Below are 15,518 nucleotides of genomic sequence, written 5' to 3'. Positions count from 1 at the left end.
ATCAAAAAACAAGTTCTGCCATTTCTCCTGAAAGACTGACAGGCATTTATGAGGTAGCCTTTAGCAGTTTACAGAGGAAACACACAGCCAAACTGAAACTTATAATTATTATAAGATGGTATTTGGCAGCCAAACAACCGTCAATGTAGTTTTGATCAAAAACCAACACTGAAGACAGCCGCTCGGTGTTGACATTGAAATGGCCTGGAGTGCGCAGCACAATGTCAGGAGGGATTATCACTTGACATGCAGGGTGAAAAACTCTGAAACCTTTCCACGAGCCGTGGGACTTTTTTTTGCTGCCAGCATTCCCACACTGACAACCTCTGCATCTAGCGTGCAGGTGTAAGGATGAATTAACACAAGTATTGATAGTGGTTAATGATTACATCTTTAAATCATGGTATGCATGGCCTTAATTAACCAGTGCTGGTGAAGCTGCTTTGTAAGCATGGCTTTGCAAATTAACTTCACACTGGAAGCAAAGCTACTCGAGAGAGAAAAATCACAAAACATGACAAAACAATCCAACAAAACTGCGCCACTAAAACACTGCACACTCAAGAGAACGAGCCAGAAGGAACAATATTAACTACCGTAAAATCCACCACCATGCTCAAAGCTTTCCATTTACTGGTTCCAACCCAATTTACGTTCCAACCCTCACCTATGGCAGGTAGGAAAGAACGAGGTCTCGGATACAAGCGGCCGAAATGAGCTTCCTCCGTAGGGTTGCCGGGCTCAGCCTTAGAGTTAGGGTAAGGAGCTCGGACATCAGGAGGGAACTTGGAGTTTAGGCGCTGCTCCTTCGTGTCGAAAGGAGTCAGCTGAGGTGGTTCGGGCATCTAGTCAGGATGCCTCCTGGACGCCTCCCATTAGAGGTTTTTCTAGGCACGTCCAACTGGTAGGAGACCCAGGGGAAGACCCAGGACACGCTGGATGGATTATATCTCCCGGCTGGCCTTGGAGCAGAACTACCACATTAGCGGTCCTTAGTACTTCGGCTTGGTTGTGCGTCTGTCTGCACGTAGTCTGCGGTCAGAATCGGCACAGTATACTGTCATAGATTCAGTCTCAAATCTCTTCAGGGCATAGTAGGATCGAGAGAGGAACCTCAGTCTAGGCCTAGACTGCTGGGGGACATCTTAGGATACACTGAGCTCCTCTTTCCTCTTCTCCTCTTATTTCTCTCCTCTCTCCTCTTCTCCTCCTCTTCTTTTTCTCCTTCTGGATAAATGATTGTCTCTTCAAAGCACATTACTAACTCTACTTCTTTCCGGAAGCCTTCCTCGCCTCAAGTTTCCATGGATCGTGGCTGTCTGGAGCCGGTCCTGCCTCCTGCCATGGCAAAATGTCCCTTTCTCAGCTCCATAGATGATGTCCAACAAGCACATGTCTCTGGTCTCCCTGGTTTGTCGTCCTCTCTTCTCTCTCAGCCTCATTTGTGCTGCTATCTTCAAGCCTTGTGTTTGGAACGCTGAGAGGAAGACGAGTCAGTCATGAAAAGAAGCAGAAACACACACATACACACACAGACACAGACACGCACACACCCACAACACACGTGGACCTAAATATGTCTACTGTAGCACTTAAGGTTCTAAGTTAACACAACTTGACCTGTTTAGTTCTTCCATGTGTAAAAACTTAAATGGTTTGAGGCAACGGGTTTCCACGCGAATTTCTAGTAAAGTCAACTAGTTCGGGCTAAGAGACACATGCACACACACACACACACACACACACACACACATTACATTAGATTACATTTCTTATTCAAAATATTTCTAATGTGTCTGCCTATAACAGCTTTGCTTAAAGGAACTTTGAAACCAATTCACTATTTAATCCTCACCTTTTTAACATTCTTATTCAATGTTAAAATAATTATTGAATGCTTTGTAATTCCAAAACAATTTTAAGGAAGCATGCTGTAGTAGTAGCTGATTTGTGACAAATAAGACAATTTAATTGTTGTTATTCTTGTTGAATTTGTCCGTGTTTCTTGGATTAAAGACCGCAACATTATTTTAAGATTAGCAAATTAACTGAAAACGTGTAGAACATTACTAGTAGTAACTGCCGTCATAATTTACTTGGTTTTCAGAATTTTTGAGTAGAAAAACACATTATATATAACCTCCTCTGCCTCTTAACCGTGGCTTCTTCGTTCTGTTTTTTAAATTGATAAAATTACTTCACTTTAACTAAATGGTCCTCCTGCTTTATGTTTTCCAACTTCTAAAGGTGTGACGTTGTGGGACAATGAAACTCTACAAGGGAAGATAACTGAAAACGTTCAACCCAGCAGTGAATTTTACATTACTACATCTGACTCCATTGAATCCAAGTCCTCTCTGCTGGATGTTGACGCTTCTCTGAAGGCCAGTTTCCTCAGTGGACTGATTGAAGTTGAAGGATCTGCCAAGTATCTGAATGATCAGAAGAAATTCAAGAATCAGATTAGAGTGACGTGTCAGTACAAATCAACCACCAACTTCAAACAGTTGTCAGGGATGGACCATATCACCACAGACCACCACCAAATGAATGTCATTAAGAAGAGCTCGGCAACACATGTAGTCACGGGCATCGTCTATGGGGCAAATGCTTTCTTTGTGTTCGACAGTGAGAAGATAGAGGCCAGCAGCGTTCAGGACATCCAGGGCAACATGAAAGCTGTGGTAAAGAAGATCCCCTCATTTAGTGTTGGGGTGAACGCTGGCATCAAGCTGACTGATGAAGAAAAAACCCTGACTGATAAATTCTCCTGCAAATTCATCGGAGACTTCATCCTTGAAAGCAACCCTGCAACATATGAAGATGCAGTGAAGACCTATGTGCAACTTCCACAGCTACTGGGAGAAAAAGGAGAGAATGCTGTCCCAGTGAAGGTATGGCTGATGCCACTGAATAATTTGGATCTCGAAGCTGTTGAGCTGAAGAGTCAGATCAGCGTTGAACTGGTGAGGAAGATGCAGAATACCCTTGAAGATTTTAGGGAAATACAAATGCGATGCAAGGATTCTCTGGAAGACGGAGTGGTAGAGAACTTTCCAATTCTTCAAGAAGAGTTAGAAACCTTCCAAAAAGTGTGTCAGTACTATGCATCTAACATCCAGCAGACCATGGAGAAGAAACTCCCCTCCATCCGTGAAGGTAAAGAAGATGAGAGCTCAGCAGAAAAAATCCTAGAAGACCGAGACAACTCACCATTCAGTCAAGGTAAAGAGAGAGAAATCAACGTCATCAGATCCTGTGTAGATATGATGGAGGGAGCAAAGATCGTCCGAAATAAGTCCGAGCTGGACAGAGAGGTTCTTGCTGGCGATAAAGAGTTTGTTGTGTGCTTTGTTTTCACATCCATGAAAAGGGGGGATGCCTTCCTTGATGAGATGGCTGCCTACTTGGACTTCCCTAAATTAGGGAGTACCAATGAAGACCAGTGGTTCTACTCAGAGGAAGTTTTTTCCCAGAATGAGAGAACAAGCACAACAATTCCAATTGCATGTCAGTTCACCTGGGAAAGAAAGCACCTCCCGTTTCCTCATCACAGCCTTTCCAAATGAGAAGTACGAAGGAGCAACTGTCTACTGTTACCAGAAGGGCATTGTGGTCGCTGAAAATTATTTTTATCAACAATAGACATAAGAGATCTGATCTGGCGTAAGTTTAATCATGCTTTTGAGTCAAAATAATTACTGTCCTACAGAAACCCGCTTGACAATCATAATTAATGCATTTGTTTTGGTCTCTCCATCAGATTGCTGTGATCTCACCCTGGACCCAAACACTGCAGACAACCTCTCTGTCTGATGGAAACAAGAAAGCAACAAGTGAATCAGCTTTACCCAGCCTTCTATGTTTATGATGAACACGACTATGTCTACCTGCATCCAGTTGAATACGATCATTGACTTGTTACATCATTGGTCTGTTAATAGAGAGATGGGTTTACAAGAAAAGTTTACACAGTAAAGTAACATCCCATGTTAACTTGAACTTGTTCTGTTCATCTGACTGGTTTGTGCTTCACAATCAGTTTCAACTTTATTTTTAAATCACGTTTTAATCATTTTAATTATATTCTTATTCCTGATTATTATTGCTTTGTCAAAACTAACATGTTGACATATACTATCAAAACTCATGTCAAAACTTGCATAACTTATTTTAGTGATTATATCATGTTGATTATGTTATGAAATAAGGGAAAGTGCCTTTGCTTAATTTAGCATTTGTTTCTTTTCTTCTTTGTGTTGTATTTTGAAAATAGTTATCTTGGCTTAATACTAATTCTGTACCTTAACCCTCTGGAGTCGGGGGTCATTTTCTCGATTTTACATCATATCTTAAATTCACCTTTTTGAAGGCACTTACCCATGTGTTTTTACATTAAAAAAAACATGTATGTTGGAAAATAATGCATAGTTGATGTAAAAAGAGTCAGTATTAACATAATGTTGTTGCAAACATTGATGATGTTTATTGAAGTGAAATAATGTCAGATTGCAGAGACACAGTAACACCTGTTGGATATGTGTACTCTCTTCTGGAGCATAATATTCAATAAAATGGCAACCTGACTTCACCACTGTGTGCTGTTTCCTTTATATTAAGAAATGCTTGTAGCAAAGGTACAAATAAGGTCTCCTTTGGATCTCGAACACATTCATATTTCAATGCAAAGAACACAAAACGAGAAGATAGTTTGAAAAGGGGAAGCTAGTTAGCCTAGCTTGCTAATCTTAGCATTGCTTTCTACCAGGAGATAATTACCTCCTAATCTCTTTTTCTTGGCCCCCGATGAATACTTATACATATATATACACACACACACACACACACACACACACACACACACACACACACACACACACACACACACACACAAGCTGCTTTTTTGGTAAAAAAAATTAAAAAAGAAGATACAATTGCATGTGATATGACAATATAAAAGAAGCTAATACAAAAAAAGTCACATGGCAGAAAAGAAACCCACTTCATCTAGCTTCATTTAGCCCCATTTTGTAGTTTCGGTAGTTAATTACATAAATTAATCAAAAGTAAATTAACTACTTCAATCACTATGCAGATGTGAATATACCAGCAAGCTACTGCAAAATGTATTACAACTACTAGTTTAATGTGTTCACTACTCCCAAACATTGGTTGCAACTACAGTACAGTATGTTGTTTTTGTAAATTTTTATTAGAGATTTTTTCAATCATAAAAAGTAAAAAGATTTCACCCTAAAAGGTTGCTACCAGCACATCCTTCAGTGATGGCAAATGCACATTTCATCCCAAAAACAGCATTTCAAAGAATCCACGTTTAAGACAGCAGATGCACGGGATAAACTCCACCTCCCTGTATCAGATCATTAACAGCGGTACCTCAGCTTAGGAACAGTTTCACTGGCTAATGACCGATTACTGCTGGTTCTTATTAACAAAAGGGTTCTCTTTGTTTGGGTAACATCTTATATACTATGAAATAGTCCAGTTCCCACAGAAAAACATACAGCTTTACAACATAAACATATTTGAAAAATACTACCCTGACTCAACCTACAGCACTGGCAACATGTCAACAATCACTCCCTCAAACACTAGCGAATAAAACCACGAGCAAACACACCCAGTTGCTGTCAAAACCCGAACCTTTCAAAACCACCAAAGCATGACAGTTTGTTCAGTGCAACAATTACATCTTTAGGCAGGCCAAATACCACATAATCCTTGTTTCGTGGATGGATGCTGACACACAACGTCTGACTAAATGTGTGAGATGTTTAAGTCTGAAATGCACAAGTACAACATCTAAGCATTGCGGTACAATCTTTTCTCCAAAGATCCAGTCAGATCAGTCCATAATCGCAAGCGAAGAGCAACTTTCGTCATATAAAAATCTCCGTCCAGCAGTGGCCGTTCAAAGCTGTATGTTTTTCTCTTTAATTGTCTGGTTAGAGATGCTCGCCAAGGTCTTGAACTTTGGCCCCAAATCATTCAGAAACATCAGATCATCCCCCAGGTTGCTGAGTGACAGCTGGTCCAACGACTGGCATCTGCTGCCCTCTCCCTCGTAGGCGTACTCGTGGGGCTGGTACACCGGCCGGGAAACAGGGCGATCATCAATCTCGTACATTCTCTGTGGGATTGAGGAATCAGAAAAAATGATTTTTGGGTCATTTTTGTCCAAAATACACACATTTTATGTTCATGAACTTTCATTTTGTGTTGATTCTGGCGGTCCCTGTGAAAAAAAGAAGGCAGTGTTTCTGAGTCCCTTTAGAAAACCACTCATTTTACTGCAGCAGGGGTCTGACCGTCTTCCCCCGTATGCAGTCCTGGTTCTGGTTCTGTCGTGGACCCCAGCTGGGATCTGAGCTGAAGAAGTTTCTGGTGAATCCGACCCGGTGGTTTCATCAAGAATAACTTTATAGAAATAGCCGATCCTCTCACTGATGTGCATGTTTACTTATACACGTCATACATGCATCAGGACTAAATTGAGACCAGTTAAAGTTGACTTACTACTTATTTCATCGCTTGAAGCAGATTCAAAAGAACTTCATAGTGATTTTGTTTTCATCCATGTTACAAACTGTATTCAATTCAATCCCATTCACTACAACACAACCGCGGACTGTCCATTCGGCTCATGGCACTGTTATCCAAAGACGCTGCAACGTGTGTCCTTACCCGGTCGATGTGGTCTGCAATGTGTTGGTTGGACCTCAGGCTCACAGAGCGGGTGTATCTTGAGGCGCCTCCCTGTTGAGAGAGAGGAGGACGTTACAGGCAAACGTATTACGGACATGTAGCTTCCTACTACTTAATTAAAACAGTGTACATGCATTCGAAAGTGTTGGCAGTGAAGTTAAAATATACTAATTCAATGAAGGGCACTATTTACCTTATAGGTGTTCATCATGTTTGAATTCCATGTGGAGTACTGAAAATAAGGAAATAAACAGATTGAGTCTTAACTGGATCCTCACTTACAGCCACGTGTGGATTAAAAACTAACTGGAACCAGTTGCCACTCAGTAAAAAAAAAGCATGCTACAAAGAAAATGTTTTAACCTGCATCATGATTCATCTCATTTATATCAGTAAAGGTAGAGAAACACATCCCAGTGTTACGCAATCAAATGAAATAGAACTGCAAATCACGTATGTGTGTGTAAGTGTGTATACATGCGATCATTTAACCAGTTATATATTTAAAAACTGCTGTATTTACACATGAAGATAGACCATTATTAGTCGTTGTCTTTTCAAAACCTCTGTCGTTCTGTAAAGAACAGAAACAGACAAATATGCAAACAACTGGGAAGAAAAGGCCTCCTGCTGGTACTCAATGCAAGTATCTGTGCAACACAGACGGTAGACATCAGGTGTTGCTCATGGAGCGTCCAACCAATAGGGTGGCGCCCCCTTGTGGATTTAAGGAGGTTGCTGATTTTCTCCAAAAACACATCTATAAGAGCAACGTGACAAAAAAAGGCAACGAGGCAACTTTTGTAATCACTCACCCTGCTCTGCCCTCCTTGGCTTCTGATTGTGTCTCTTTGCCACTGCGAGCCCATCGAGTTCATGTTAGAGGTCATGTTAGAGGTCATCTGTAGAGGACATGTACAGTAAGGTCGTTAAATCATGTCTGCAGCTATCACAGTAAGCCACTTTATTGTTTAAATCCTTCAAACAAGTCCATCCAGCTGCCGTAAACGTGACTCTATCATTATCATAATTCTTCATTGTGTAGAAATACGAGCACACACAAAGAGACTATTTAAAAAGGTTTATGTTGCTTACCATGCCATACCCGACGCTGTTGTACGTATCCATGTCCTGGGTCATCACTGGAGGCCTCTGGGACATCTGGGACTAGTTGAGCAATGCAAAAATAATAAAGCAACCTTGCAAGCAGAGGCACGTAAAAATGCATTTAACAAAGCATTGCATCAAGTGTTTGAATAGGGAAATACAGCCATAAGATCAAAGCTTGGAATATGAAGCGTGTAGGTTCATGAATCATATACGGGTTAAGACATCCCATTCAATCAACTCATTACACATATACGTCTGTTGTTTCACAACCAAACTTCATGTCACATTCAAACTTGAATAATGCTTTGTACATGTGATGTGTGCATCCGGTATATCTTCTTTGCATCGTGTCACATGCTTAAGGTCAACCCCTGAGGTATTTGTTTCACAACGCTGCGCAAACCCTGCAATTTATTAAATGAGTGTGCACATACCTGTCTATCTGTCGCCACGTCAGTTAAATAGACAAAAAAGTATCAAAGTAACTGGATTATAGGAGTCATCCACTTTTCAGTGGGATTAGAAGCTGCATTCTTTAAAGCCACTGACCGTTTACTCAATGTAAATTGTTCGGTTTCTCTATTGAGTCCTTTAAGACTCTTTGACACACCTTGAAACTTCGTCCACACTGACACGCCTGAGGCGTGCGGCAAAGTCAACCACAATAAAGAGATTGACAGGTTAATGGTGGAGGAGGAGGAATACCTGCATGGTGCCCATTTTCACGCCATCCGTCACAGCCAAACTGTTTGTAGGAGTCAGGAGTAAAGTAGGCTCACTCTGCAGAGAAAAGAGACACAGAATAAGTAGAAAAATAGGTGTGAGTGGTTTAGTGGCATATTGTCGCTGTTTTACTCCCTCTAAGAAAACCCACCATGGATGCGGACCCGCCTCCTTCTTGGCTGTACTTGATCAGGGTCTGGTTGCCCTCATCTTGCACCATGGGCATGTGCTGGAAATCCTTCCCTCTACACTGACAAATCAAGATGAGGAGCAGCACTGCAGACACACATTAAAATGACACTTAAAAACAAACATGTACATACTGTTTCTTGAGCTGACACGTTAGTGTACATGTTTAATTGTGTCCTGGGCGTTCCTGAAAAGAGAGCCCTGTCTTGAAAAAATGTAGGTTGTTGAAAAAAAAAAAGAAGGAACGGCTTGAAATGATAGGTGTATGTATAGTCCCATTCAGGTCAACACATTCAATAGGTTATGACTTGCACACCAACTCCATTCCACACATGCTGTGTCACCACGAGCTATGTGAGGACAGAACTAGATTAGATTATATGATTATATTAAAAGAATGTCTTGTAATGGTTGAATCCAATCTATTTATTTGGTTTGTTATTAATACTGAATCCTCACTCATGTCTAGTAGTTCACTGACAGATGTGTCGTCCCCTCACTTTTTCTCCTTTCTAGTCTATCTGTTGTAATGTCTATAATAAAAGCAAAATACCCCAAGATTTCCTCAGATCATTTTTTGTCAATGTTGCCACTGATTACCAAACTCACGCAAGAATAAGAGGAGGCCCAAAAAGAGAAGTCCGATGCCCGCCGGCCCCAAGCTGGACGAGGGCGCCAGTTTGGGAAGGCAAACATCTCCCTCTCCGCAGTCGCACACCATCACTTCCACGGTGTGACGCCCAACCGAGCTCTGTTGGTCCTGGATGAGCAGCGGCACGGAGTAGTTGTCAAAAGGAAGCGTCGTCCGGCTGATGAGCCCACCTTCCTCACCTGGAGAAGGATGCAAAGAGAGGCGTGTAAGTGTCACTTTGATTTCAACGCTTCTGTTTTTTTGTTTTTTTCATATGAAGGATATGCACTGACCAAAAGAGGGGTCTAGTTTCCATCGCTCCGCCAGAGCTTTTTCATCACTCCCCAGGCTGAAAGTGAAGGGCCCGCTGAAAGGTTTGGCGTCTGCGTCCGAGGCCGCCACCATGACCTTGTTCCCCTTGTTTCCACACAAAATCAAGCCGTTGCTGACCAGGCTGGGCTTGTGGTCGTTGATGTCCCCGAGGTGGACCAGAACAGTGCATGTACCTTGGGCTGGAGGCTCACCTGGAAGCCACAGCAAAGGCACAAAAAAACAACCACTTCATTTATCTCAGCATTACGTTTTCATTATCACATTATCCAGCTGGTATTTGATGAGAATAAACAGGAGGGCTCCTTCATACCATCATCTACGGCTCCGATGACGATTTTGTAAATGCCATCATCACTGACAAAGGATGACTCTCTGTCCATCTTCTTAATTGATGTGATTTTTCCTGTTTTCTCATCTATGGACACCCAGCCAGCTAGATCTTCTATCAGCACATGTCTAATCACAGGAGGGAAAGTGGAAGGGGAGCAGAACATATTATCTACAAGCATCACATTGCAGTCATTTCTCTTGTGCATGCAAATCATTTGTCGGGTCATTTTCCGTTCAAATTCTGGCCAAAGATGTGTTTGCAGTAGTTTAGAAACATATCTAATCAACAATAAAATGTTCTTGCCACACAAAATGTTTTGCACGAAATAGATTTTTTTTAATGGGCAATGAAGCATAATTCAGTATGCAGACACACACCTGATTTTGGATACGTCAGAGTCGTCGTCGCTAATCTTCGGAGTGAACAACACCTTTCCCGGGTCCTCCTCCTCTGCCACGTACACGTGAAACGAGGTTTTCTCATAGTAAGGCGGGTCATTTATGTCAATAATTTTTATTGTGATGTTGACTGTGTCTGGAGACGGAGGAGTGCCCGCGCCACCCGGGGCTCCATTTTTACAAACAAACAAGGGCTCCTCATTCTCCACTCCGATCAGCAGGTTATTGAAAGTCGTCTGCTCGAAGTCCTTCCCCTGAGAAGAAACACACAAGTTGAGGCACGCTGCTTTTTTTAATGTATTTTTGTACTTTTAGCTTTGTTAACTAAGGCAGCAAAAGTACCTTGATGATATTCAGAATACCCTCATTCGTCACAGGGTCGGTTTCAAGTGTGTAGCTTCCTTGCTCATTCCCGCCTATGAAGAAGTATTTGGCGCGCCAGCCGGGAGTTTTGGGAGTGTCTTTGTCGTCGACCGCGATCCTTAAAATGCCCTCCTTGGTGACTGATTCTGCCACCTCGCCCTGGTACTGGACAGACAGAACAGTTTCATCTTTTAGCATCAGACATCATTTCCGAAAAGCAGCTTCAATCATGATGATAATAAATAAAAACAGATGCCTTCTTCTCCTTGAACGTCGGCAGATGACTGTTTCTGTCGACAATGTTGAGGGTGACAACGGAAGTGGAGGAGAGGGTCGGCTTGCCATGATCCGTTGCTTGAACAACGATTTCATACTTCTTCACTTTCTGAAACATGTTATAAAAGATGATATTTTAGATTAACAAATCAGTGTGTGTGTGTGTTTCCATGTCAATGCAGCTGCCCATTGGTGGAAGTACAGTGAGTCTCACATCGTAGTCAAAACATCCTTCCTTTAACCTGAGATGGGCCATTCTGTTATTGATCTGCTTCAGCTCAATGTTGGGCTGTGCGGGGCTCTGTGACAGCTTACTGACGGTGATTTTAGAGTTGGGCGTGTCACTCTGATCTTTGTCCGTCATCATCAGCTGTATCAGCGGAGTCCCTTCAGGAAGTGAGGAATGCAAACGAGAGCGAACGGGTTTGAGAAGCGACTGCAGGCAGATGTAATGCACGTTCGACGAGTCATTTGAGCCACTCACCCTCCACCGTATTTTCTGGCACGTCTGCTTGCAATCCGGGTTCGAAAAACGGCGGGTTGTCATTGATGTCCTTTACTTCTATGTTGAAAGATAGTTCATTGTCTATTTTTAGACCCGTCCTTTTGCTCAAGATGTCAAACGTGATCTGTGGGTGAAGGTACACATGTGAAAAACACATTTTAATGGTTAAAAAAATGGTTAGAAATTGTTAAAAAATTGTATCAATCATTATAGGGATTGGCAGCTCACTTTGAAGAGGTCGTTTTTCTCTCTGTCCACGGATTTGTGGGCAAAGACGGCTCCGGTGTTCTCGTCGATGGTGAACACTCCAATTGGTTCCTCGTCCACACCCATCCCACTTATACGGTACAATTGGCCCTCAATGTCCTTCTTGTCATTATACATCTGGGGTCAAGATGCAAAGTGTGGAGCTGTTACTGTTGGCTTCCTTTCGCTCCAGCCGGGATAGCGAGCCGCTAGCATCACTGTAAAATCTACTAGCTCATCTTAATAAAAGAAGTAAGCTAACCCAACGTAAATGGCATATAAAGTTGTAGTTACTTGAGTGATACATTAACATGAACTCGTAAGTGGACTGCAGTCATAATGACTCAGTCATTTGGAGTTTGATCAACTTCTGGTAGACTTTCAAGTTATGTGTATCAAATCCAATGTGTTGTATTAACTCATTTGATCTAAATTGATTTTATAGACAGTGGATGTGTTCGAAAACGTAGCTGATCCTTGACCTGTCGTTAAGACAGGTGTATGTAAATGTACATTTTTCTGCGTTAATTCGCATCAATTTACGGAAGCTACTGAGAAATATATACCGTACTATCCCATAACACCGTTATTGTAACCAGCAGACCGGAAGGGTCTCTTCCTGCGACGAAGTGGGTAAGCTTTACCCAGCATGCAGTCCGGCGGTGTAATTTTATAAATGTACCATTATTAGTGTTACAAATTGTGTATGTGTCACAAACTGTTGTGTCGCATGTGTTTTACCCTGTTAAAGAGCGTTAGTTGTGGGTTTTTAATTGTTCTTATAAAGTTTTAACCATGACGAAAGTTAAAACCATGACACGTAAGTAGCTCCGACCGCTGCGCCCTCAGCAGTGAAGATGAAATGTTGCTCCCTGCCGAAGAGTGACAACAGTTGTTATGGCTATGCACCGGTATGACGGCATAGCTCCCCGCTGCTAGCGCTGCTGCTAGCGCTGCTGCTAGCGCTGCTGCTAGCGCTGCTGCTAGCTCCCTGCTGCTGCTACTGGCCACTGTTGCTGCTACTGCCCGCGTTCCCTCTGCCCAAGTCGGGTGTCAAGCCGAGGCTGGTCCCGCTACCTTCGGTGGTTGTCGGGGAGCTAGCGGAGAGCTAGCGGAGAGCTAGCGGCAGTTAGCGGGGAACTAGCAGAGCGCTAGCAGGAGTGCTAGCTGGCTACAGTGGGGAGCTAACGGGAACACTGGCCGAAGGTAGTAGCGGCTTGTAACCCGACTTTTACGGTACTAGTCCTTTATTTACTTAATTATACCTAACAATAAATACTTGAGTTAGGAGTACTCCATTTTTTTCCACTAAAAGGATTTTAGTTATTTAACTTAAATGGTTCGAGGCAATCGACTTCCTTAAACTATTTGAGTTGACCTTACTCATCAGGTTTTACAGTGATCGGTCGGTTATTTCATTCACAAACTTGATGTCCTCACCTTCGAAATTTCCTTGGGGAACGTCCCGGTGTCTTCTTCGTATATTTCGATTGTAGACAAAACCCATCTTCTTTTGGAACGCACCAAAAGCTCCTGTTGAAACCAGAGTGTACGTGTCAAACATGGAACTGTAATCATTTTTACATGGAATTGGAAAACCTTTTGGCAGGAGTTTGGATTTCCAAACACGGAGCAGTTACCCGCTTGGCACGCCTCAGGTAGTTGTCGCGGCGAGACTCTGCCAAGGCCGTGCATACGACCTGCAACAGAAAAGAAAAGTATCATAAAACACTCCATGACAGGTACCTCTTATCACGCTTTATTTATTTTTGAATTTGCTCTTGTAGTGTGACATTTAACACTGTGGTTTCACCGTCTGCCTTGCTGCCTCTCCTTCATGACGAACGTAGACCATTCTTTCCTTTTCTATCCTCTCTCATTCTGTGTCGTGGGAAGCTGGGGAACATCTTATAGCTTCCTGTTCATCTGAACTGCAATTGTTTAGCCAACCAATTTCCCTTAATTTGCCTTTGAGCAGTGCATCCTGTTTAGCGCAGTAAATATCGGTAACAGCTGAGAGAAAATAAGTTTAGTTATATGGTAACTTTGTCTTGATTAAATCAGTCTTACAGACGCTAAAAAATGAACGCCTTAGGCAGCTATAATGGGAAATGAAAATACATCAAAACTTCAATCAATAGCAAAGCGTGTGAGTCACTGCACTTATTGTTAATTTCCATGATGATTTATGCCTGTGTTTATTAGGGAATGAGGAAAGGAGAGCGATGTTAATTAAAGGCCGCCGCCCGTAAACAAAGCTGACTTTGTAGTTTATGCTCTGAGTGTTTTAACTCCGAAACCATAGCGTAAATACACAGCGTAAATACACAGCGTAAATACAATTACAATAAAAAATGTAAAAAAAAATATTAAAAGATTATTTATTTATTTTATCAAAATATCAAAAAAAATCTAAAATCATAAATAATACACCATAAATAATACATAATAATTGTGTAAAAAAAGAAAGAAAATGAAGCCAAAAAGCGACGACATCACATACTTTCCCCCTCTTGACTTTGATGTTGATCTACGAGTCAGCATTTCACTAGACCAGGTGTGTATTAACAAAAACCTTTGTGCAGGAAATCTTTTGGCACAAATGACACATTTTACTGGAACGCAAGGTGTGACACCTGCCAACCTAAAAGGCAATCTATTCAGCTTCGACCGAAGTCATGTCCCAGTGAACTAAACAAGTACTTAGGGATCTTTTTAAAGACTTTAAAGAAGTTCATGTGCTCAGACTTAAGCAGGTAAAGCCTGTTTCTTACTTTAAAAGAAAAGGAGCTGCCTTTCAGCGTAACTGCAAAAGATGAGAAAGTGAGCCAAAACACCACAGGGCTTGAGACTGTGAGGGGGGACAATGTGTGTTTTTTCTTTTTCTAGTGAATGAGCTCATGTTACCACGTACACATGCCCTGTATTTTCACGATGCAACACATACAACTGGTTTTGCTTGATCACTTTTTCCATATTTGCATGCAGCCGTTTGAACCAAATAGCCGCATGTGTGTCGTGTAACCACGAGCAGCTACGACTGCAAAAAACAAAACATTGACTCTTTTCGCGTTCAATGTCCATCAAATATTTGCTTGTTTAAATAGCATGACGCCTTATTATAATTGTAGATAATTGAGAATGTCATACCAACAGAAGCAGGGAAATGGTCCTCATCCTGGTCCACTGTGCTTGATATCCTCCGTGGGAATAGTCCAAGTGAGCAAGTCAGCTTGAATAAGAGTGCAGAGGAGACAGCCCACAATGCCTGCAGGCAACAGGTTGGCTGACTTTGCAGCAAACAAAAGGCTGTGTGTCCCCGTGTGGAGGAATCTGACAAATGCCGCGTTTGTACATGTTAATATTGACACAATATAAAAGAATATATATGATGTATGTAAAACTACCTGTGCATTGTCTTCTATAGCTAACAATATTTTGTTAAAGATTATGTGAACTTATTGGACTTTCTGGCTGTGCTGAGAAAACAGGGCTCAGGTGAACAGCCCTCCAGCGGCTCGGCTCCGGTTACCATGTCTTATTCACGGCTGACCTGCATCACATGGAACGGTAGCCCAATTGCAAAGTGTCCTGTGAAATTTTGATCCACTGGTGCAGTTTTAAGCCACCCTGACGCTCATTACACCAGATGTCAGTCACATTGTGTTCTTTAGCATAATCCATACA

General features: G+C 42.0%; 2 protein-coding genes across 3 annotated transcripts; one reads left to right on the top strand and one right to left on the bottom strand.

Annotated features, from left to right (window-relative positions):
* Positions 1-1,377: 1,377 nt before the first annotated feature.
* LOC306743911 (stonustoxin subunit alpha-like) lies at positions 1,378-3,871 on the top strand (the record flags this gene model as incomplete). Its single annotated transcript, XM_079226474.1, is given in 4 exon segments — positions 1,378-1,492; positions 2,248-3,429; positions 3,764-3,806; positions 3,808-3,871. Coding segments are annotated over 4 exon segments (1,404 nt in total).
* Positions 3,872-5,193: 1,322 nt separating this feature from the next.
* Positions 5,194-15,029, bottom strand: cdh26.1 (cadherin 26, tandem duplicate 1). Of its 2 annotated transcripts, none has more exons than XM_079226067.1 (19): positions 14,982-15,029; positions 13,472-13,531; positions 13,272-13,364; positions 11,814-11,969; positions 11,565-11,709; positions 11,295-11,467; positions 11,061-11,189; positions 10,784-10,969; positions 10,421-10,695; positions 10,023-10,168; positions 9,673-9,903; positions 9,358-9,579; positions 8,711-8,835; positions 8,542-8,616; positions 7,822-7,893; positions 7,542-7,628; positions 6,920-6,958; positions 6,706-6,777; positions 5,194-6,151 (listed from the first exon to the last, which is right to left on the bottom strand). In XM_079226067.1, exons 1-19 carry the CDS (start codon positions 15,006-15,008, stop codon positions 5,933-5,935), a joined length of 2,532 nt encoding a protein of 843 aa, XP_079082193.1. In that variant the 5' UTR covers positions 15,009-15,029; the 3' UTR covers positions 5,194-5,932. The 2 variants fall into 2 exon arrangements, with proteins under 2 accessions (XP_079082193.1, XP_079082192.1); XM_079226066.1 differs by lacking the exon at positions 14,982-15,029 and adding an exon at positions 13,645-13,954.
* Between the last annotated feature and the right edge of the window lie 489 nt (positions 15,030-15,518).

This window comes from Taurulus bubalis, assembly GCF_910589615.1.
Source record: "Taurulus bubalis genome assembly, chromosome: 11".
NCBI classification, from domain to species: Eukaryota; Metazoa; Chordata; class Actinopteri; order Perciformes; family Cottidae; genus Taurulus; species Taurulus bubalis.
Note: the sequence above shows the minus strand (reverse complement) of the source record. Positions and strands in the feature narration are given on the sequence as shown.